The sequence below is a fragment of the Temnothorax curvispinosus genome, unplaced genomic scaffold (assembly GCF_003070985.1).
Source record: "Temnothorax curvispinosus isolate PA1 unplaced genomic scaffold, ASM307098v1 QBEX01004550.1, whole genome shotgun sequence".
NCBI classification, from domain to species: domain Eukaryota; kingdom Metazoa; phylum Arthropoda; class Insecta; order Hymenoptera; family Formicidae; genus Temnothorax; species Temnothorax curvispinosus.
In genome coordinates, this window is record NW_020214330.1 from 151,614 (window position 1) to 177,725 (window position 26,112).

Here is a 26,112-nt window from a genome sequence, read left to right on the forward strand (position 1 = left end):
GTATCATTGTACATGATCTAAGCGAGTATATATTTTGTTTTTTGTTTGTCTTTAACTTTTGTTAGAATCAATAATTTGCAACAAATTTATGGATGTAGCACATTTTCTCCTATTTTGATAAAATAATTTTAATATACATATTATATGTGCGCGATTTAGTTTTAGCTTCGGCAAACTATTGTCCCCTGCGTAGAAACATTATTCTATAATAGTTATACTTCTCGCTCAAAAAAATAAAAATTAAAAAATAAATCTGTCAGAACTTTCCGACAAATAAAATTTTGCTGTATAATAATAGCTCGATGTAATCAATCGCGTTTTGTTTTGAAGATTGCGATATCTTATCGGAAATAAAAGTAATTCCATATACATATAGATGAAGAGGTGGATACTAGAATCAGCCTTACAATCGCACGATCGTAAAGAATGGTTATCTGAGAACACGCAATTATTTGGAGCGGTAACTGTGATCTATTGCCACGTGTTATCTTAACTATTTCCGCAAAAAGATGAAAGGAAAGATATACTATACCTTGAAACTACTAAATTACACTGACATTTCAATTTCTCAACAAGGTTACATAAATATAACGGTAATTGAAATCAAACTAATAAATCAAAATAATCGATCTTTGCTTTAAATTATATGAGAAACTTGCAAATTAAGAGTTCTTGTTCGAATAAACGACAGACGTAATAAAATGATCGCTCTTGCGAAATGTCATAAAAAGCATTTAAAAAATCAACAGACTTATTCCGTAGTAACCGCACTGAATTAATCAACTGAGAATTAAAAGTGTTTCTATCAATAAAATGCACGACGGATCACTTACGGCATAAAAACTGTTAATTTATAAACGATGTTTCTGCTTCGTCTCGGAGTGATGGATTAATTCGATCAGATTTTACTATACCACCCGTTAAAGCTTTCAGCTTTAAAAATTTGTCAAAGGCAAACAGATCGAATAGATATGAATAAATCATATCTGATTATTTCAGAGTATCGTCAAATAATGATTTTCGCTTTTTTACAATGGTGTTCGGTTCAGCTTTTATGTTAGTACAACCGTATTTTATTAGAGTTCAGTACAATTTTACTCATTCGCCCGTGTTACCCGTGTATAATATGAAACAATTACTCTTAACATCCGTCCATCTTTCTTTTCCATCGACGATACAACGTTAGCATAATCGAGTTTGATGACGATAAAATAAAAACGACGGCTATACGATCATTCTTCGAAAGTGCATAATTAATATTACATGAACGTTAATTTAAGCTACGCTAGGATGGATAAACCGTGAAGGGTTTTCTTTTAGATTGTAATAAGGGGACTAAAGCTCATCATGCAGGAAGATATTTTCCTCTATCGCTATTATATTTCACAATGTATGCAATGAATTTTGTATATTTAATTATGCTACACAACAGTTTTTATTATCCACTTAATATTATTTACTTTCCGTGTATTTCACTCATTATGAAAAATGAGTAGAGATACCGCGTTTGCTTTTATACTTTCTAAGTTTTTCTATTTTAAGTGATACTATAACTTATATATAATATATATAAGGTGTTGCAGAATTGCACGGCACTATTCTAGGGAAATATTTTCTAGGTCAAAATGAAAAAAGTTTATATAAACATGTATCCCAAACTTATTTATTAGTAAGATAAAGAGTAAAGATTATGTTTAACAGTAAAACATTTAAAGTATGTTTTCGAAGTGACTGCCGTTTTGTTGAATGCAGCATTCAACACAATGCATCCATGTTTTTCTGGAATCAGGATTATTTTTGATACTTGCTACAGCTTCCATTATGCTTCCTTCTATTAGCATGCAAGAAGAATTAAGAAATCGCATAATGGAAGCTGCAGCAACTATCAGGAATAATCCTGATGCTATAATATAAGACGTGCCACAGAAACATGGATACATCATATACTGAATGCTGCATTCAACAAAACGCCGACCACTTCGAAAACATACTTTAAATGTTTTACTGTTAAACATAATCTTTACTCTTTAATATCTTACTGATAAATAAGTTTGCGACATATGTTTATATAAACTTTTTTATTCATTTTAATTTAGAAAATATTTTCCTAAAATAGTGCCGTGCAATTCTGAAACACCTTATAGATAATAACTAATAAAATGTATTTACAAGAGAAGAAAGTTTCGTTCATACGATGAATTTGTTGAGCTCGAGGTCCGAAAAACTCAATCCGGAAGATTCAATTAAATCGCTTCGCCGGAAAAAATCAATACACCAATTAAGAGTCTTAGTGACACTTGGTTTATTTGTTCGCGCAATAGAAAAGCCAATTAAACGGAAGGAGAAGTTTAAACAGGAACACTCGAGACTTGCAATTGATAAATTGCATTTTGCAATAAATGAAAGCCTATATATGCAAAATAATTATGTTCTATCCACATACTTGAAAAGAAATCCATGACATTAGTCGACAAATGCCATAATTTCCACCGAAGGCATTATGCGATCCCGCAACACTGCTCGGGTGGCAAGGTCTAATTCAATAAAGCGACACACACACGTCGCGTTCCGTCTGTCAATGGCAAACGCGTGATTAAATTACGCGGGTACGCGCATTCGTGCGACGCTTTGAATTTTTCACAGCACACCACACGAATCGATCCGCGACAAGAGTGCACGGAAAATATTGACGCACTTTCGCGTCGCGACAAGCCTTCAATCCTAGTGTCGATTTTAAGAGACGAGAGCCCACCGGTGGACCGAAGAATTATGTGTACCCTTGGGTGCATTCTCATACAACCAGAGTGCTTGAAATATTGACGAAACAAGATGACGAAAAAAGTAGCACTTTACTTGTCGCTATCTTTTTCGATATATCTAGTATCTCAATATTCTCAATCAACTGACAAAGAAAGAGAAAGAGAGAGAGATAAAGAAAAAAAAGAGAAAAGCTTGGAGAAAAGATGTAAAAAGACCAAAAAATGCACAAAGCTCATAATTATGTGATTTTGCTATTATACAGTCATTCGCGTATAATATTTGAATAATTCATGAGAATAATTAGTGTCCTCGAATTATCACAACTTTGAATCAGCAACTAATTAAAAAAATTAGAGCTGATTACTTTCATGTCGAAGAATTTCAGCATTTTTAATTGTGAAACGTGAAACTATTAAAAATGAAGGACGTTTGATAACTTAAGCTACAAATAAAGATTGCTGTTACGTATAATTATATTATTATAAATGAATTTTTTAAGTAAAAAAGATTTAAAAGTATTTATATTAAAAATACGAAACTTTTTATTTAGGTAAAAATCACTATATTAACAAATTTATAAGTAGGAAAATAAGATTATTTCGCAAACTGTAAAATGTGTACGCGCTGAATCGTTTTGTTAATCCGTGTAAATCATGCTCGCAATTTTCTAAAAAATATATGTATATCCAGTAAACCCCTACATGAAATCCGACAACGTGAAAGAACGTCATCATGTTATATGACATTAAGATATATGCGGATATATGTATATTGTATATGTATACAGAAATAAATAAAAGCGAAAAAGCTCCAACCAAAAACATTACACGAGCACATGCACGTATGCATGTATTTTTGTAATAATTCGCGAGTACATCCCTGTGAAAAATCCCTGTATTTTCTCTCTGTGGAAATAATCTGAACGTGTAAGTATATAATCAATATTTATGTGTGGTATATTAACGGGGACAACCACAGGCTATATACAATGAGCAGAAGAAAAAATTAAAAAATTAACACACGTGAACGTCAAAATAAGTGACAAGCTTGAGAAAAATTGTGCAATATAAAACGAAAATACAAATCTATGATCTACCTAACAATACAATCGTGGCATAAAAAATTACAAAAAACTACGTACCAAAATAACTATACTTCTCTAATTATGAAAATTTTATTCAGAATTTATTATTATTATTTTTAAATAATTATCATGTTAAATAAGTAATAATTCCCAAAAATATAAGATATATAAATAAAGAGTGTTATTTCCAATTTTTTATTTCTTTTGAAAACTTTTATAAACGACATGTTAATTTCACATTTTTTTTTAAATATATGCTTAACATTACCTTTCATAATCCAAATTAAATTATCTCAATTACAGATTGCACGTAGCTATTTCTGTTGCAGTTTTGATATCATCTCTCTACTTATTAAGATAGAATTTTCTATTTGTGATCTTGTATGTCGTGTAATACGGAAAGATATTTAAAGAATTAGAAATAATATATAAGTTTTTTATTACGTGTTTTATAAAATTATGAAGAGAATTCTATTCCATTTTGACACGAGTATAAATTATTATTTAAATTGTGCTTTAAGTTAAACTGAAAAAAAACGTTTGTCTGCAACAAATGTGCCTTTAATCGTCGTGTGGTAATTGGTTATCGATTTTCAAGCGCGCATATTTAGTGAAGGTGAACTTCCGTGCAAACAGAGAATATGTAATTTTTTCTATGTAGTTTTTTGTTTATCAACATGGACGAGAAGCGGTGCGACAAAGGCAGACTAAAGGCCATGTGATGTAAAAGAAAGAATTTCTCAGTGAAAAGAAGTTCCCGCCCCTCATTACCTATATATATATATATATTTTATTTTCAATTAGAGTTCTCGTTTCGCGAAAAACTTGCGAGATTCGATATTTCTCACGACTAAACGTGAATTAAAATTAAATTAAAATTACCACTAGAAGATAGTTAAAATTCAAATTAAATTAAAATTATAGCTAGAAATAAATTTAAATTGAATAAAAATTTTACGACTTACGAATAAAGTACTGAATATTTTTCACTATTAATGCATATTTTTGTTTTAACGTTATTTTTAGGAAGAAAACGATTAATTTTTCTATAATGCATTTGTGTGTATGTGAGAAAGTTAAATCGCGTCTTTTTTTTATATCAATCTGCAAGGACCGACTCGGTTTCTGCGAAGTGCAAGGGATAGGTATTTCTTCGCAAAACAGACCACTCGTAAGGAATATCCATTCGCGAACACCCGCTGCTGAAAGTTTCCGTTCAAACATACGAAGATCGATTCGATGTTTTCCCATGAGAATGTTCTTCGCGATGATTGATAATCAGCGATCAAAAAATTGTTGGCAGTTAGAGAAAACGTATCTTTTACGCACGTAAGTACACATATAGATTTTGATAAAAATATTAGTATTAGATTTTTTGAAAATGTAGCTAATAATTTTAAAATAGATTTTTACATTAAATTTAATTATATATTTTACACTTTTTAATAATATACATGTATATTATATATATATTTTTTGTTTGCTCTTTTGAGTTCGTGTTGCTCGACTTTTTCCTATTTTCATAAGTGTAAGAATATTTCCCAAAGCTGCGAAGGTAATTTTAAAACGTCCTTTAATTCTTCGATAATTCTGCAATAAGTATACAAGCAATGTAAGCAAGAGCGAAGAATAATGTTTAAATAGATGGTGCAAATACGAACATATTTGCCAGGGTGAAGCTTGCGCTAGCGTCGCGATGCTTCTTTGCATAAAACAACATTACATTAAACGATAAGTAGGAAATACATCGTAGGTTTTCTCGCGCTCAGTAGATCCATTTGTGGACCTTTAGTGAGAGAAAAGTCGTTTCGCTGTTCGCTTGAAAACGTGAGGAATTTAAAAACCGACAAGCGTCTACCTCTAATTCGCAATAGCCAGAGAGGGTAATTAAAATATTGAAAAGAGAAAATAAATATTTGACTTTTATTAAACTACATCAATTGCACGATAATTAAGAGTTGCCATGTAAATGCATAATTTTTTGTATGATTTTTAAAGTAGCAAAACTGCCAGTCAACAAATTCACCAAGTTTTAATTTTACAGATAAATTATTTACCTTTTAAAATCTTTAAATTATTCTTTAAATTTTTTAAACATACGTTGGATGTGTAGATTTTTTTTTTAAAGACAAACTATTTATTTTACCTTGATGAAAAATTAATCAATGTTAGTCATAATTTTCTGATGTACTGCATGTATGTTATTTTATTAAGACAACGGCACACCTCTTTATTGACGTTGGTGTGTATTAATTGCAAGACGACACTTGATGAAGTAAACCAATTAGCAATGACCGTTAGTGCTGCGTCAAGGCCATGGTTCGTTCTTTTGTTTCAAGGTATTGATCGACAGTATATTCCTATAATTTGAGACTAATGATCTTAGTCTTCATCGAAATGCTGGCAAAATTTTATTGTGAAATATCGCAGAGCTAAATTATTCGTTCATAGACATTGTTAAAAATATTTTAGTTTTACATTGAAAAAAATTAATTCCTTGTTTTTAACTACATTACCGAAAAGATCTCTGAACGTCTATACTAATTTCTATCTTATTATTCCTTTAAATATTTAAATCAGAAATTAAACATTTACTGCGTGGAACGGTTTTCGAAAGACATTTGAAATAATATAGCAAGATTATGTTACAAACAGTTCATATTAAACTCACGAAATTTGATATGCGTGTCAACGTTACGTTATCTGGTCAAAATGTCAAAGCGAGTGAGTATCAATTCTAGAAAACGTGCCAATTGTAGATGTTTTTACTTTACCTCAGATGTAATCTTTGTTTACTGTGATGCAACATTAATCCAAAGAGAGATCGTAACTCTATCTTACTATAGCTTTACATTACGCTACTATGACAAGTAAAAATTTAACTGTTTTCCGTTTTACTAATATGAAAAGTAGGACTCGCGTGAGTATAAAGCATTTCATGATCGAAACAACGATCGAGACTTTTATTGCAACAACGTTTACCGACATGTTATATGACATTCTATTTCCGTTGTCACGCAGTGTCACGCACTACGAAGAATCAGTATCTTTGTAATCAAATTTAGCTACGATGCGACCCTCGTGCGTTAAACGTGGAGTGTTAGTGTTAATTTAGTTCTGTAATTGTGGGACAGCAGTGTATACGCGTAGGACGTATCTTGTTATCTCCAAACGTTTACATGCTTTCTATAGGATGAACCTCGGCCTTAAGAAAAAATCCAATTACTTTTCCGGGCATTAATGAATAATATGAACCTTTTCTAAGCTAGCAGGACCAAATCGGCAGAATCAAACCGGACCTATCAGAATATTTAGTACCCATTTTGTACTATTTTGTACCACTAATAACAATTTTGTATCCCGTGCCATTTCGGAGAAAATCGTGGCGGTGCTACCTTAGAATTAAGCTAGAAAGACCACAAGAAAAAAAAAAGAAAAAAAGAAAATTAAGTACAGAAATTTGAAGGACTGAATTTGTACTACGTTGTACCATACAAATAAATTTAATATATTCATCGCTTCTGCTAAAAAAATAACTCACCGGCCGATGCGCAACAGCGGAGTTATAATTCTGCGTTGATCTGTAACAAAAGAAATATTTTTATATTAAAGCTACGTCCAAGATAATCGATAGTAAATAATTATCGAAGTTAAATAATTATTGCCCGTTTTTAAAACGTCATTTTAACAAATATCTGATTTTAAAATGTAAGAAACAATCGCGGCCGCCGGCGCCGCAAGCGGCTGGATATTTCCGTGTTAACTAGTTCGCATAATATTAATCCACGAAAAATTGTGCGAATAATACTGCGACCGTGCGAATAAGAAAGAGACGCGACGTTCGCGACGTAATATCTCGCATACGCCGGAGATCAGACTCGACCCGAAATTGCATCGTAGTTAAAAACCACGAAAGTAGCGGAGTCCACCACAGAACTGACAGGACTACAAAATATAATATATAAGAAAATTAACAACTTATACTCACCCCACGGTCGCTCCGCCGTCGCCCGATGCCTCCCAGGAGTCCCAGACCCCGTTCTCCTCTCCTCGATCCTCCTCCGTAGGTTCATTGTCGCACTTACTCACGACGCGCGACGACGTTCACGAGCGAAAATCGACGATATCGTCTCTTATGATCGCGCGACACTAAAGGCACGGCACTCCCGGTATTAATCTCGCGACGCGGCGCGTACTTAATTACACGGCGACAAAAGAATTACGTCGCGGTCGGAGAAACTATACGATCCGCTTGACGCCCATGACGCCATGACGCCGCACCGTGACATCTCGCGATTTCCGCGCGCAGGTAGACAGAAGTGAAGCGAAGGTGGCGGAGAGAATTTCGTAAATTGCCCACGGCCAACTTCACTCGCCCGGAGCAACTGTCTCGAGAACGCGATTACGCGATTACGCGAGAATGCGATACATACCTCGGTATCCGTATAAATTCCTCGAAGCACATGAATTAAATGAACTTTTGATATATGTATCACAGTTTTTCGCAAGCTAAACAATCGGACCCGGCGACAGGCGACACCCGGCGACTCGTGTATTTACTCCGCGATATATGCGATATGGGGAGCAGGAGCGGGGAGCGGGAGTAACGAGACGTCTGACGTCAGAACAGGTCACGGGCGCCGCGGTAAACATGAGTAGTGGGTATAGAGTGGGGGTAAGGTGAATACGCACGGTGCACGCCGCACGGTCGGTTAGTTCGGTATGCCGGGTATGCGTATCGCATAAAGCCTACCCCTCTCTATCCCCACTGCTCATGTTACCACGGCGCTCGCGGCCCGTTCTGATTTCTGATGTCGTTTGCTCGCGGGTCGCACATCGCGGAGTAATATTACTCCGGTTGCTCCGAGCGAGTGAAGTTGGCCGTGCGCGATTTAAATACGAAATTCTCTCCGCCACCTTCGCTTCACTTGTCGTGGTCGTGTCTACCTGGCGGGAATCGCGGGATGTCACGGCGCGCGACGTCATGAGCGTCATCGTATAGTTTCTCCGACCGCGACGTAATTCTTCTGTCGCCGTGTAATTAAGTACGCGCCGCGTCGCGAGATTAATACCGGGAGTGCCGTGCCTTTAGTGTCGCGCGATCATAAGAGACAATATCGTCGATTTTCGCTCGTGAACGTCGTCGCGCGTCGTGAGTAAGTGCGACAATGAACCAACGGAGGAGGATCGAGGAGAGGAGAACGGGGTCTGGAACTCCTGGGAGGCATCGGGCGACGGCGGAGCGACCGTGGGGTGAGTAGTTGTTAATTTTCTTATATATTATATTTTGCCGTTTTGTCAGTTCTGTGGTGGACTCCGCCACTTTCGTGGTTTTTAACTACGGTGCAATTTCGGGTCGAGTCTGATCTCCGGCGTATGTGAGAAGAGATATTATATTACGCGTCTCTCTCTTATTCGTACGGTCGCAGTATTATTTGCACAATTTTTCGCGGATGAATTATGCGAACTAGTTAACACGGAAATATCCAGCCGCTTATTGCGGCGCCGGCAGCCGCGATTGTTTTTTACATTTTAAAATCAGATATTTGTTAAAATAAGGTTTTAAAAACGGGCAATAATTATTTACTTCGATAATTATTTACTGTCGATTATCTTGGACGTAGCTTTAATATAAAAATATTTCTTTTGTTACAGATCAACGCAGAATTACATCTCCGCTGTTGCGCATCGGCCGGTGAGTTATTTTTTGAGCAGAAGGGATAAATATATGTATATTAAGTTTATTTGTATGGTACAAATTAGTACAAATTCAGTCCTTCAAATTTCTGTATTTAATTTTCTTTTTTTCTTTTTTTTTCTTGTGGTTTTTCTAGCTTAATGCTAAGGTAGCACCGCCACGATTTTCTCCGAAATGGCACGGGATACAAAATTGTTATTAGTAGTACAAATTAGTACAAAATGGGTACTAAATATTCTGATAGGTCCGGTTTGATTCTGCCGATTTGGTCCTGCTAGCTCAGAAGAGGTATAATATGAACAGAAATAATTTATAGAATGCATCCCGTTTTTATGAAAGATTTAATTTAATATATATATACACATATAATTTTGTCGAGAAATTATTCCTTCTCGCAGTAAATGCACTTCTTTTATTTCTAGAAAATATATCTCGTATATCTTCAAAAGATGTTAGAAATATTTGTACGAGACACGAATTATCACGCTGAGATTATGACGAAACACATTTGTCGCGATAGGTAAATTATTTAGAACATTTTCAATAATTATTACGTGCTTACGATAAATTGTCTTCGAAGTTGCACAAAACTGCTATTAATATTTCGGTCATAAACTCACGCCATTTCCTTAAGTATTTATCGTGAGTACAATAATGATTACATAGATATAACTTTATTTTATTTATTATTCGAATTGTGTTATCAACTCGTATAATCAACTCTCCTTGCATTCCTCAGCGAGAACCACGATAGAAATCCAACATTTACGAGAAACATTGAACGAATGTTATCTCATTGGGACCAAGTCAGCGTAAGCTATATGCTATATGCAAGGAAGGGATAAGCATCTCGATTCAATGTATCGATGTATAACAAGAGCCAATTCGATCTTCGTTTACGCAATTAAAGATTAATTCTCGCGCGAGTGATTAGACGAGACAATAGCGCGAACGTTAAATCATATACGTATAATCATAGAGGACCTACGATTCAGGTACAGGTGACTGAGCGAGAGTTAACGCTGAAAATAATGTCAATTAGCACTTAACATGATCTCTCGTGGACATACGTCATCTGTCAATTAACAATGGACCCGCCAACAAATGCCACCCGTCGGCTCGCAACAGGAATCGTACGACTTCCTCTTATTCGCTCCTCGTTCGACGAATTGTATTGTAATTGATTTCCGCAATACTTCGCATTCGTCAATCTAATACCTTAACTAGTAATGACGAAAAATGTCAACGCAATTAGTGATGATGGGTTTCTTAAAGATCTCTTATTTTATTATATAGATTTTTTTATGGTCTTTAAAATTTAACGTGTTAATTATTTTTGTATTAATTATCTAAGAAAGAAAAACTATTATTTTACATTGAAATTTAATTATTTATTTATATTATATAGAAACAAGAGATAAAGAAACAAAGTTCAATTTCTTTTAAGTTTTGAAAAATAAAGCATTCTCTCTATTCCTCTACTTCTCTGTTTCTCTTTCATTCGCTCGCATGCTCGTTAAAACTTAACTTAAAAAATATTAAATTAAAATTGACATAGTAATATGAAATAATACTATGTGTACAATAAGAATATTTAATTTATATTCTGCGATGGATTTTTTTTATTCAATATATAATCGCGTTTAGCATTTTTATTCAATGAATCGTTCAATGCTCGAAGCTCTTAAGTTAAATCCTCCAATTTGAAGAATCTCACGTGCGATTGACGGCTATCACATTCGGATTATTAAGTTCAATTATACTTGATCTCCATTGTAATATGAACAAACAAATATTACAGTCCAATAAAATGATGAAGCTAGATGTTTTGCCAAGTAATAATATTATGATTAACTGTATTACATATTCCAGAGCTGTTTGCCAGATGGTTGAAGTGCCAGTAGGTTATAACAAGTATTACTTGAATGAAATATTATTCAATTTATTGATTATCTGATTTGAAATTTTTAACTGCTTTATTTAAGAATAGTAATAATAATATATTTAAAAATTTAACATCAATCCACACAAGACATCAATAAATGAGATAGGAATTAGGATATCGATATTTTACACCACAACCTTAAACAATTACGTACGTATATATATATCTTCGTAGCTATACGCGTTGTATAGGGACCTTAACTCACTCCACGTAAGGTCAAACTTATAACATCTTTAAATAAATCTTTTTAAACCCTACAACTTTTGTCTAAAATATTTTCTTATAAAACTTGTATTTTTCGAAATATTTCGCCGTCCCGGAACTTTTCGGACACCCTGTATGAATTATTCTATATCACGTTGAAATTTATTCAGTCATAAAGAATGATATACTTCTAGCCTCTCAGCACTATCCTGAGGGATCTACGCGACGCGACCAACCTACCTGGGGAGCTCTCAGTAGAAAAGCGCGTTGGGGCTCTCTATATAAACCCTCACATAAGGTTCCTCTAGTAAATTGTGACATAATGTCGAGATTTAATAAATAATAAATAGCAGCCACCCCTGTGAGGCGCCTACACTGTCGAGAAAATTTGGATTATTTTACATCTCCCATTATATTTGGCAATTTCGTGTAATAAGTAACAATCGAAATAAGATTCGACGGCCTTGCCATTTTTTGACTAACAGAACGTGTTACATGATTGACGATAGCTAGGCGATGGCCAGAATTAGTGCCGAATAAGCTTATACTTCATCGTTTATCCGATAGCTGGAAATTGATCTTTTTTTAATCGGTTCAACTTTCATCTGCCCTTGCGAGCCACTTTTATTGGCGAAATGGGCATTGAAACTAGGAGCAATTAATTTGCCAGTCGAGAGAAACTTGTTCTGAGTGCTCGGTTGGTCGAATATATAGTCTTAAATCGCTCCTTAAATGAAAGTGATTGTTATCACTTACTCTGAGATTGTTAGTTGCCAATTAAGTCGCAACTTTATGCTTCGAACGTGTCCTCCCTCGTTTCCTTTTCTCATTTCAACATCGACATTATTCAACTCGCAAAACGTTGTGTTTATCTTTTGTCTGGAAGTTTGTCTTCTTCTACTTAGTTTGCTGTAAAGATTTCTCTTGATGCTTTTGCTAAACTAGACTAAATAATTGTTTTTGCGAATCGCGTTAGACAATAACGAATATTTTACAAGGATTTCAACGAGATACGAAATTTTGTAGCTTATTTACTAGGAACGAGGGCCATTCATCCTATTTGGGAGTTTGTCTCAGAAATCAACATGGGAGTCGAAAGGTTAAAAAATTAGAAATTTAGATAATGATAGAAACTATTATATAATAATTATTTCATATTCGATATGAGACATCACCATCAGATAAATATTTTTCAGTCATGAATGAAAATAAATTCCACGGGGATACAAATTCAGGAAGAGATTTCCAAGTTCTATAAATAACCGCACATCATGGTAACCATCCGCATAATTACGATTAGATTACAGTTAGACGACCTCGCGGTTCTTAAAATAACCACGTTTAACGAGCTTGCTTTATGAGAAAGCACCTGAAAGGGCGGTTTGTCGTTAACAAATCTAGCGTCTCGTGGGCGCTGAGATTGACGAAGACTCGAAAGTTTAAACTAGGCGTGTCTCGTCCCGAAATCATATTACCTTCCGTCGCGAAACGAGGATAGGTGTGTCGACGACGAGTATTATATTTGTCTCTGCTTCTCACTGCCAAGCGGAACAAATTACAGACAACACGCATTACCGCGTCCTTAAGAAAAGGCAGCGTATAACTTAAAGCAAATACGATGTCGCGTGTCACGTAATTATCATCTACCGTTCGTTGCGCCGGCGCTTTCGTCGAATTAAGATTAAAGTAATTTATCCAACATTAAGGTTATAAGTAAAGCATGAAGCTTGTTAGTTTAACAAGTTTAACTAGACAGCTTCGTTATAAGTTGTGAAAAAAAGATCAAAAAGGATTATAATCACGTGCACGTATTTATGTAAGATAAATGTAATAAGCAACGCGTTTTTGAAATGTTTATTTACAGTTATTAAAAAACGCCGCATTAAAAACATTAATCTTTTTTAAAAGTTAATTGAAGTCGCTATCGCAAACATCTCGTTGGCATCGTAGATAATAATTTTTTTACATCATTCAATGCCTTTGGGACGTATACTCTCGTAGTTTTCAGTTTCAAACGGAATTGAAATTCTGCAAGGCTCTTGAGAAATCGAGGAAGCGTTGGAGAGCCATACACGAATTGCATTATCTTGGACAAGGTTCATAATATAATCTGACCAGCCACCGCAATGTCCCAATTGGCTATTCGTACATTCGTTGCCGTGACCGTCTCTGTACGATTCGATCCTTATTACCTTTACAGTCGGCGAATCCTGCAACTGATTACACGCATCTATCACAGAGCTTTATCTATTTGCGAGCGAGCGTATTCCGTAAACGCTTACGATACAAGCCGTCGAGGAACGTCGCAAATATTTCGCAGGCATTCAGAGTATCCACAAGATATCCAGGCAATATGATATGATTTCTGAAGATTGAAAACATCTGATATGCATTCTTTGTCTGACGAAAAAAAGATCGGAACTGTCGGTTCTTGATTTTTATGACTGCCAGACTACATAGCGTTATTTCTTATCAAAAATTGTATATGAAACATGAAAAAGAAGAAAGGTAGCTACATTAATGTATGGGAATATGACGGGACGAAATTTTTTCAAGAATAAAGATAGGAAATGCAACAAAAACCATTGATTTTATTTTGTTGTTCTTGAATAGCACATACATGTAAAAACGAAAGATTTTTCAATACTAAAAATCAACGTTAAAGGCATTTTGAATATATCTCGGAAAGATATACGCAAGTTACCTCGCAGATATATAACAGCACCTTAGAAAATATGGAAAGTTCCGTTCCTTCGCTCTTTCGGGGAAAAAGCATCTAATATTTTTTCTTTTTAACGACAAGAACATATATATAAACGAGAACGCAGGCTGCCGCAAACAATATTGCCACGAGAAAAGTATTTCGAGCTGCAGCTAAAAGATCCAATTGTATAAAGCGAGTGTTTTCTGTGTAATATTGTTTCTAATAACGGACACAGATGTAACAATTTTAAATGCGCAAGAAATTAATTTAGTTGATTATAATAATGTGTGTCAGCAAATGCTAATATAATTTTATACATTTCTGCAATGTTCAATTATTGTTCAGTTAATAATAAAGGATTATATATTATATAATAATGTTACATGAGAGAGAGATACATTAAGAAAAATGAAAGTTTTTTATCTACAAGTTTCTCGCCAACATAATGACACACCTTTCTATATATTTACTTTTTTTCTATATTTATATTTCAACATTTACAAAATTCCAAAAAAAATTTATTAAAGCGTAATTCAAAATACATCCATGAGTAGCAACATGGTACTGATTTATCAGAACTATATAACGTTTGTATATTACAATTGAAAAAGCAACGTTTCAATAACGAACAGCAGACAGTGAGAGAAACAACTTGTTGGACATTGTAAAGCTCAGTCATGTATCATGAATCCATTTGCAGAAATACCCGCCGATATCAATCAATCGGAGTATGACGAGCAGCGCACGGGCAAAGCGTAAAATCGCAAATAAATATCCACTTATCCGGCGGATTTGCTACGAGTGGATTCGCGAAGCCGCGAACGGGTCACACTTCTGGGCTTTCGTCGCATGACACGATCCGAAATAGGCCACCGGGTATGTGTACCGGGTATGTGTACCAACGGGCAGGGGCAAGTTGAAATGATCCCGCGGGCGTCCTTAAACCCTTAAACCCACCACACGATCTTCTCTAATACCATGGTAAGGGGTACTTTTTCCCCTCAGTATTTTTTTCCAGCAAATTGGTACACCAATAATTGACGTTGGAAGTTCTCGTTTGCGTCACGCACTTTGAGAGACTAAACGAGAAACAGAAAATCCGCTTAACGAACGATATCATGCGGAACACTACCTTATACAAATTGCGCGGAAAAGCAAGTAAAAAGATCGGTAATTAAAGAAACTTCGGGAAAAATGAGGTTTTAGCGTTTCGCTAAGGTATGTGTTGGTAAATCCGCAATTAAACTACTGATCTTGGAAACTGGTTAATGCAAATTTAAAAACTCCGTAGCAATTATTGCTTCTTCAGTAATCTATCTATCTAGCGCGCTAAAGTCAGAGTCATATGTAAGTTATGGAAGCTTATTGGTCTGTTTTTTTCGCTGCAGTTCTGCACTAGTGCAATAAGTTAGAATAAAACAAATATATTTTTTTTATTCTAACTTATTGTATACTAATTCAGAAGTGCAGCGTAAAAGAACAGACCATAGATATATAAAAACATCTCTGTCATGTCTTAGGCGAGATTGACTTAAACGTCATTCAACTCGCGAAATCTTGTTTCGCAAATCTTGCGTTGCATAGACGTGACGTCAATACTTGTGTGGGATTACTGATGTACCGCGGCAAGAACATTAAAGCTCAGAATCTCTTTGTGCCGTACATAATACAAATGAGCGACGCTATTCTTCATCTCAAATAGAATATTCAATCTACCGAATTGATGCAATGTGAAACTAACAACTTTCATAAGACAAGAATACAAGATACTATGTCAACGATAAATCGGAGTAAATTTTTATTTTGCTATCTATAATGCATATACATATATATATTTTTCCACGCATTAATATTTGTAATTTCTCGTATTTCTTATCATTAATTAATAATGAGTCTCCTTGAATAGTATATGGAAAATATCTTTCTCAAATAGAACTGTGCCATGAATTTGTCGAGAGCTTTTTAATTTTGCACATCAAAATGGAAATCTATTTTCTAAATTCTTTAAATTCATCTGTTTAAAATGAAATGCTTATTTCATGAAATATTTGTTTCCAAATTAACGCAAGCTCTTTACTCGCATTATCGAAGTCGTCCATCTTTTTTTGCGATAAAATTTTAATAAAATTCCTATGGCTATAACTTTCATTTTTTCTCAGCGTTCCGAACATTTTGACATCACAATGTGTCCTCTTATTACTCTTGCATCAGATGATACAGCGCTATTTTCCGTATATTGCGTTCGAACCGGCGAACCGCAAAAGCGGACTACAATGGAATACATTCTTCTCGTCTTCTGATAAACCAAACTTCACATTTAATGTAAATATGTGTGCGTTACTATTACATACAACATTATCTAGAAGCTCTTCTTTAAAATATTCTTTTTATTTATATAATTTAAAAAGACACATTCTCTCTGATCATCTTTATACGATATATTTTTCCATTGATATGATAATATATTAATATTAAATTTTTTTATTATTTTCCTAATCTGCAAAATATTTTTCCAACTACAAGAACAGCGATAATAAAGATTCATTATAGAGTATGAAATTAATGCATACGTGTGTTTAAAAACTAAAATGATTCTATTAAACTGCATCTTGACGTCTTTGTCGTCAAAGGAAAAGGAAAATCCTCTCTTTATCACGAGAGAAATCGATACTTTTATGCAAATTAAATAAAGTGTAAAGCGGGTGAAACACTAAGTATTTAACAATTTGAAATAGGGCACAAGAAATATGGAATACAATTGAGATGGGCTGAGGATATCCTTAATCAACTGTCTGACCTTTTAAACCAGAATCTCTCTACTCAGGGATTTTCAATCGTAACCCGGGGTAATCTTGCAACGCGAGAAATGTTATAATATCGTAAAGTTGATATCTGTATTTATTTAAATGTGTAAGTATTTTCGATGTGTCGAAAGAGTGCATGAGATCTCTTATACATCTCGTATACATTTTGATATGTCTCTTTTGGACTGCAATATTTATTTAAATGCAAATGCTACATTCGCTTATGCCACTTCTTCCGCTTCTCTATATTTGCTTTGCGAAATTATTCTGTAATAAATTTATAACTATGATATTCACAAAGAGCGATATCTTAGAACTACCTGTAACTAAAAAGGTTCTCGTAAAGAAACTTGATATCGTTTTCGTCAACGAAACTTGGCTATAATTGTAATAGTGAAATAAAGAATAATCATTTTTAACATTTTTAATCTAAATAATTAGCCTCTTTTATCATAAAAAATCTATGTTACGCAAAAAAAAAACATATATCTATAGATATGGAAAATAAAAAAGAAAATGTAAATTTTAACTTGAATTGATCTTTTGCTTGAGATACCGTTTATGAAAAACATGCGAGATCTCAATTTAAGCTCATTACGAGACTATGAATAATTTCCGTGATGGTATAATTGACTTTCTAAGCGTCGTCTCGGCGGAGGGGCTTTCTCCTTAATTGTTTGACCATCCACGCTGTTGGCTTTATCATTATTCTACGTCCGCAAATTACGCCTGTATTAATCTAATCGAACACGTGCGCCATTGTTCTATATTTTCATTGCCGGGAGTTCTCGCGGAACGCCATACTCGAATGCCTCCGGCAATTGAACACTCTCGAACACCTCTCCAGACTCTTGAAATCGCAATGCATGCTGATCTATTTCAATGGCAATCGTGCATTATGTTGCGTTGAAAGGCGCATCGATCGAGTAAACCAGTAAATGTGAAAAATACGCCGTGCATCTATCTGAATTTTTACCAAACGATGCAATTCTTTTTAGTCACATTTATGTATATGATGTGTATGTACATGAAGAAATTTTAATAGTTTTAAAAAGATCTATACAACGAAGAAATTACTATCATAGACTTTGTATGAGGCCTTTATCCAAATTTATATCGTGTTTACTATACAGTGGCAGAGCAATCAAATAATTTAATTAGATTTAATGCGATTTAAGCTTTATGTATGAGCTCCATGATTTATTGCTCGAGCTAATAACATTCTCGGCCTGCCGATAAATTTGATCTTGTCGAACTCGACAAATTTGACATAATGGTTAACAATGTATCACGGAAATAACCAGTTCGAAGCATATGTAATCGATAATGCAACGTGTAACCAACCCTGCATGGCATATCCTTGATATTTAAATTCACCAGTCCGTTCGTGACATGGAATGAGTCTACAATCGTTGTTCGCGATCGTTGTTCACAAATGGTTTCTGCTTTTAATCAATCATTGAGATGACTCTGCTGATAACCTTGCGTTAATATATGTAAAGTTAGTGTGCATTGTTAATATATGTAAAGTTAGTATGCATTTATGCATACAAATAGCTGAAGACGCAATATATGCCAACAATGTCAAATAATCCGTATTGCCAACAGATTTGCGAATGTAACTATGGTCGCATGTTACTCTGACAAACTATTTGCATTTAATTTCAGTGTTCTAAAATTTGCACTATGTTCCTCTCACTCTGTCGCATTAAGTTGCATTACAATTTTATTGCTACAACTTAACAAAAATTTTATAAATAATTTAATCATGAATGTAGAAATCATCTCCAGATGAACGTTTTATCTAACGTGACGCGCGATTTATTTTTTTTTCTTAGAATTTATCTGCTTTTATGAACTATTAAACACGTGTCTATTACAGGTCGAATTGATACATACAGCAGTATGTATTACTATGCTGTAATGGATCCTTCGATATCCTTGACGACTCATTCGCCGAACAAGTTGCGAAATTCCGTGGCTGTTGTCTTCGGTTTCCGATCGATCGCTAATGATTATCGTATCTGGATAATAGATTGAAGGGCGTAGTGTTACAAAAGAAAAAGAGGTGTTGGTGTGTTGTCTGACCTACTAATACACAATTAAAAGACAAACAAGGGCGCGCCGACCCATTCCAGATATCTCGTCGATACGAGATTTCGTTGATTAGCTCTCGTTTAATCGTTCATCAACTTAAACGGGCCATTACTTACGTAATGAACTTTCGCATAACGTACAATCTACTCATAGAATAATAAGAAAGGATATAATAATTGAATAACACCGATATAAGCTTACTTGATTGCTTCAATTTTCATAATAAGTTTTTACAATAAACTTGTTTCAACAGCATAAATATTAAATATTTTTTATTGATATTTTCAGCGTATCACACTTATCAAAAATATTATTGCTATTGTGCAGTTACATTTATATTTATTTTTGTTAATAAAAATACCGACGTGAAAGATTGCCTTTGTATAATGTGTCAATATTTATCAATTAAATCAGTTGGGTATCAGCAATTTCATGTAAAATTCTTTCATCAAAATATTGTCAAAGCTCTCTGTTGCAGATATTAAACTCGATAGTAACAGTCAATCCCCGTTTATTGCACAGAAGACTAAAGCCACGTCAAAGCATTCCTTTACACATAACATAATCTATTGCACGTGCTTCTACACGCTTTCAGGTCATATAATATAAGCTTATTAATCACACAATATAATAAATTAACGTTTCATTCAAAACTAATAATCAAAAAATTATCGTTTTGAAGTTATTAAAAATATTTGCGCGATGAAAAAAATGTTGCGAATCGACAGCGGCAACAACGATAGCCAACTATAAAAGGAAACCAGCGTCTTCCTTTCCCCTTTTTCACGATACCGGAGAATACTGGACAATATCGAAGATTAATTAATAATGTGTGATATATTTCAGAACGGACTGTTCTGAGGGTCGGAAGAAGCGCAGCTGCGAGAAGAAAACTCACTCGGCGGACAATAATCCAAGAAAGCGCCATGGAAACGCACGTAAGTTATATCGGGTTATACACGTGATTGCATGCTCCAATAATTATAATATTTATATTTTGTAGAATAATTGTGGCTTTGTTAATTTTGTCATCATCCAGTGACGTTTATCTCTTTAAATTAAGAAAAAATATCAAATTATTTTATTACTGCTTTGTTACGTTATGTGATTTAATTTTAAACACGTTATATAGTTTTATAGAATTAACTTGCGACCATGAAAATTGATTTCAAGAAAATGCACAAAAAATATTAAATATTTTTTTGTTTTGTTTACTTTCTATATATATTTAGCTTTCTTTTCTATATATAAACCTTTTTTTAAATATTATTTTCATAATATTCCATTAAATTATAAATCCGGAAAGTATAAAATTATAAATTGTTTGTCCCGCGCTGTACTTTATTAGTAAATTAAACAACGATAATTAAATTCTGATTCTGATGCTGATGCTGATGCTTCGCTAGAAAAAGAGGCAATCACGAATTTCGATCAAAAAAATCTAAAAACAAATAACAGAAGATTGATTCCGTCATCGTTTTCCGTCATTCGCAATCACGAGTAAACATTCTTAGTTTGCGTCTTTGCCATAACAAGAATCGCTATATTCTCGGTAATTCTTCCGATAAGAAACATTTGAAAGATTCTTACGAAAGAATTAAAGAAATACAAATGAGAATTGGAAAGTTTAAAAGAGATAGTAACAATTTTGTTGATAGTATAGCAATCTTAGCTTGTAACTCTTATTTGAATCTGCTTCTTTAATAAAAAAATATGTAGGTATGTTATATGTGTACATGTATATATAGTACATTATATATTATATACAATAAAGCTCGAGTTACGTAAATATGCACTTGATGTACGCTAATCCACATCACGATCTTTCTGTTCGTTACCAACGTGAAATCTTATGGTTTGCATGAAATCTGCAAACCTGGAACATTTGTTGAATGTTTCTGCAGATATCTTTAAATCTCCGCAGAGATAATTCGTTAAATATGCGTTAGAGACTTTATCGCAAACTATCAGCAAACGCTGGCCAACGTTTTCCTTGAAGTGTGCAGTAGAAAATATCAGAAGGGTCAGACGGATCATTTTACTTGTAGGCGGGCTCTCGGACGGCCTTTCACATGACGCAACTATTAATTTCATTTTCTGAAATACTCTTTGCTACAAGAATTCTAAGAACTTTCAACTTGGTAAAACTTGGATTATCGAGGCATAAAAACTTGAAAGAAATACAGTTTCAAAAGACCATTCCTGTTCTCCGTTTCGTTTATTTTGAATTTTGATTTTTCAAAATATTTCCGAATACAAATTTTTATTCGGTTTCTGTAAGTTTTTTAAGTATATTCCGAATTTACATAAAAATTTACTTAGCTGACTTATTATATTTTACAGAAAACTTTTTTGTGTGAATCTTACTAATAATAAGAACATAGTATAAATAAAAAGATAGAACATTTAGTATAAATAAACTTGATTTTTTAATCTAATTGTAAATTATTTAGAAGCAAACTTACTTAAAACGGAATTGCTATGTAAAAAGTGATCTATAACATTCAAAATATATAACGTCGAACATCTTGTACATCTTAATACTAGAAAATCTCAAGACTAGAATTTTTGAAAAATTATCTTTTTTCTTCGAAATAAATTGTATTGCCTAAGAAAACTCATGTAGTAATTTTTAAATAAATTCTTTTGTCTGTAACATATTTGCTGAAGATCACTTAATCATCAAGATTACAGTTATGCTATTATCTATTTCGCGAATAAAACGGTTTTATGTGACTCATCAAAAAAATTACATGCTAAGAAAACTTCAAGTGGTTTGTTGGCCGTAACAAGCATGCTATTTTCAACCTCGTTGCACTCTTGTTGCAGCTCACTCCATTCTTCCGTTTAGTTTAGTCGAAAGTGCATTAGCGCGAAGCATTTGCAACGTAAATATTATTAATATTATTAGATTTAGTATCGATCCAGCAATACTAAATTACTGCGTAATATACATTACTTGTCGAAATAGTTTCAGGTTTAACATCTAATATATAGATTTATTTAATTATAATTTGTGCATTTGAAAGCTGGGAAAAATTATTACATTTCCGTAACTTATTTGAATTAATAACTTATATTTGTTCTTCTTTTGCTTGTTTAAAAAATATCGGAATTCCTGCGATTTTTTAATTTTTCTTTTATTCAAAAGACGGGGAAGAAACTGAAAAGTTCAAAAACCTCTTTTAAAACAAAGATCTTCTGTAAGTTGCTAAGTAGTAAGTTTGCCAAGTAAATTTTCCGGGTTTAAATTAAAAATTTACATGAAAATCTTACAGAAACCGAACAGAAACAATGCCTTTTTCATCGTATTGATATTGTCGGCTATTATTGCAGCATTCGCAAACGTTTGACACGAATGCTATACTCTAGCGAGTTACTTCCGAGCTCATTCAGTGCGTTGCACGTGCATACATATATAATGAATAGGTACATATAATCGCTTCTACCAAACGCTTAGTGAATCATGCTTATGAGAGCTTACGCAGAAGCTTTGCGCGAATCATAAAATACTACCGTTTTTAGTACGCGTCGCACATCTCAAAATTTTCCCACATGCGTTTTCTCCGCGCATGAAAACATGACCACAGACGCGCTTTTAAGTACCCTTTATTGCTATACCCGCAAAACTTGGCGCTTTTCAGCGAAGTCAAAGCGTAACTTTGTCGCGAGGGTTCGTCGATTTCATAACGAGTTTTTCTCTGACACTTTCCCTTCGCGACGGAGAAACTTCTCTCTCGAAGAATCGTGCGCTGATTTCGTGTCAGTCTGACCAGTCAACTAAGTAGACCGTCGACACATTTCAACACGGAAAATGCAGCGATGTGGAAGTTTAGAGTTATCCTGAGCAACCTACCTTTTCCAAGTTTTTAGTACGTATAAATAAACAATCTCTTTCTTTCTTTCTCTCTCCCTCTTTCTTTTCTCGAAAAACTTTTATTCAGAGTTATTTCTCATTTTGTTCTCATACTTTTGATACTTTAATCTCGTTACTTAATGGTTTCTATGTTGAATGAAAGTTTTAATAGTAGATGGTAACTCAAAACCACCAAGTACATTTGCTGTTCTAAAGGACTAGAAACACACGCGATGTTTTGCATACGATGTGCAGCGCTGTTTGTGTTATGCTTCGTACAGAAGATGTTGCTTTATGCTACACTGAGAAAATTGCTGTGTGACACGCTATAAAAATTTTTGTGCAATATATTACGAAAATATTTTATACCGCAAGTTTGCTAGAACAATCTTTGAAAGCAGCACTCGAAAAACATTTCAAGAACAATATTCTCGTACTTGTTCAAGAATATTCCGTATCTTCAGTTAGAATTTCAAAAATCTTTGTCTAATTGTAAGTTTATTGAATTTAAATGAATCTACATCGATATATAATAATTCGCGGATTATACATATAAAGCGGATATCTGAGCGGACCAAATTGAACGTTAGAGAAACGATATCTCGCGCACGGAGATCTGCCACGAAGTATCAGCAATCGCTGTTATTGATGGCCGTCGTGTACCAAACGTTCTCGACATCGCGCTGACAAGTGTCTTCTCAGCAGGAAAAGCTCAAGTTCGAGCTCAAGCGAAATCCAGGTCCAATAGGGATGTTAGCCTTTCCTTGAATGACCGTTCATTTACTACCCCGAGTATTACTCTTGTATATACGGACCCTCGTTTACGTGATATGTGTTACAGAGAGATATGAGGGTCTGTTTCCGCCTACTTGTAAGTTATATATATAAGCAGGGAGAGTATGAGTATCTTTTCCGGGATAGAGTCGCGCTTTGAAATGTCTTCGTTGCAATCGAACATTTCCTCCAAAGTGGTACATCGAACGGTAGTAGATAAAGAAATTTTCTTACAAGATATTCGCAAAAAAAATATAGGAGAACAATACAGCTTAAGAATCTTAAGTTAAGATACAACTTTGCCAAATGAAGCTATTATTAAGAATTATAAGGTATCTGAAACAGCGAAAAAATATGCAAAATATGTACAAGGGTGTTAAGGGTTTAAGGGAATTTTTAAGTATTAAAAAGAATGGCTTTACTTTTCTCATTGAGTATGAAAAGTTCTACAAAAGTTTTAATATAATAAGAAGCAAAGGGAGAAAGACAGTAATATAAAAGCAGCTTGTGCTTGAAACATGCAAATAATAAATGTTTAAAAGAATACGTTTTTAAATCGTATTTCTTAAAAATTTCAAAACAATTATTCAACACTTTTGAGAATTGCTGTTTATTATGCGCTGTTTATTATAACGCATCAATATTTATTATTTACATTTATCTTAGCAAAACAATTTCTGCCGACGGCGATGACCCTTCATATCACGTGTAACATTCGCGACACTTGAGAAGGTTTATCGATTATACCGGCAGCTTCGCAGACAGTGATAAAATTTAAAACTTTTATACGGGCATTAGTACTCGTGTTGGAATTGCTCTGATTGTTGCGGAATGAATTTGCACGAATTTAGAGTCCGCAATGCGAAGGAAAAGGGGGATGCACCGCTAATTCTCCGAGCGTTATTTGCAGAGTTTATTTCGAGTACTTGACCTAGAATAATCGCGCGCGTTTTATGGGATCTGTGCGCGACAGGCGACATGCGTGGGAGAGCAAGTTAGAAGGAAAATAGAAAAATTTATCGCCTCGCCTTCACGTTGAAGAGGAGGAGGAGGGTGGCACGAGGAAGAATGTACGGCGAACTATGAAACCTTTGGAAACTTCCGGATGGATTTCTGCTTCGTATGCTCGAAAGAAATAGCCGTGCAAACGGCCATAAATCGTTTTCCCACATTCTATCACTTTCTATTTCTTTTGATGAGAGTTAAAGTTGCTTAGGATAAAATGTGGATGTTTATAATATAAACCATATAACTACCCTCTGCGTAAACTTTTGTTTCAACAAGCTGTTATTATTATGCTTCATTACAATTGAGAATAACAATAATAATAATATTAATAAGTTTGATCTCAAATAAGCTGATATTATAATGTATAAATTATTTGCAAATATTATATTCACGTCCTATCACAGGAAATATTGTACAATTTAGTTATAATTTATATATGTAACGATGCCGTTTTGCATATTAATTTGCAGCTTTGTAACCAACGGTTATATTACGCAAATGGATTCGATTATTGATTGCTGACAGTAGATAATTCTTAACTTTGCTTTAACGTTGTTTGACAAAATCCATTGTAATAAGAATTTCTGGACAGAAATGTCCGCCTTGGTAATACAATCAGGAATGTCGTCAGATGGGATTGTTGTGTCGCTGAAGTGTAGAGAAAACGACGGAGAGAAGCATACAAAATAATAATACAACGAAAGAAAGTGGAGTGAGCGCGTCGTAAATATAAAATGGGAGAAGAGGTTTTGTGTATTCATAGAGATGTTTTAGACATTTTATTGGAACACGTAGAATAATGTATAGCTTGGTAGCTTGAAGTTTACAGAAATATAAAACATGTCGAAGTAACGTGCAACACATAAATCATTGCAACATAAGTTTATTTAAATAATTATTGAGAAAGATAATTTTGTATACATTAAAAAGATCTAAATAAAACATAGATTCTTCTCTATTCTAACTCTTTTTTGTTTAAATTAAATTAGATGTCTTAAAGAAATAGACCATGTTTTAAAGAAATATATCATGATATAATATCCTTTAAATCAATAAATTATTATTAATACAACTTTACCGAGAAGTTTTGTTACGCACTGCCGATACTTTCAACGCAATTAATTAAAAAATGGTTATTGATTTATTACAGTTTAACACAGATACGTGTTATATAATTT

General features: G+C 34.0%; 1 protein-coding gene across 7 annotated transcripts in view; it reads left to right on the forward strand.

Moving 5' to 3' along the window:
- LOC112453636 (secretin receptor-like) overlaps positions 1 to 26,112 on the forward strand; it is a 42,968-nt gene that overhangs the window by 3,045 nt on the left and 13,811 nt on the right. For 6 of the 7 annotated variants that reach the window (XM_025014489.1, XM_025014488.1, XM_025014490.1 and 3 more), the window contains one exon: positions 20,143 to 20,234. In XM_025014489.1, coding sequence (XP_024870257.1) covers positions 20,223 to 20,234 — 12 coding nt within the window. In that variant the 5' untranslated portion in view covers positions 20,143 to 20,222. Of the gene's footprint in view, positions 1 to 9,499; positions 9,540 to 20,142; positions 20,235 to 26,112 lie in introns of all 7 variants that reach the window. The other variant, XM_025014491.1, reaches the window with a different exon arrangement.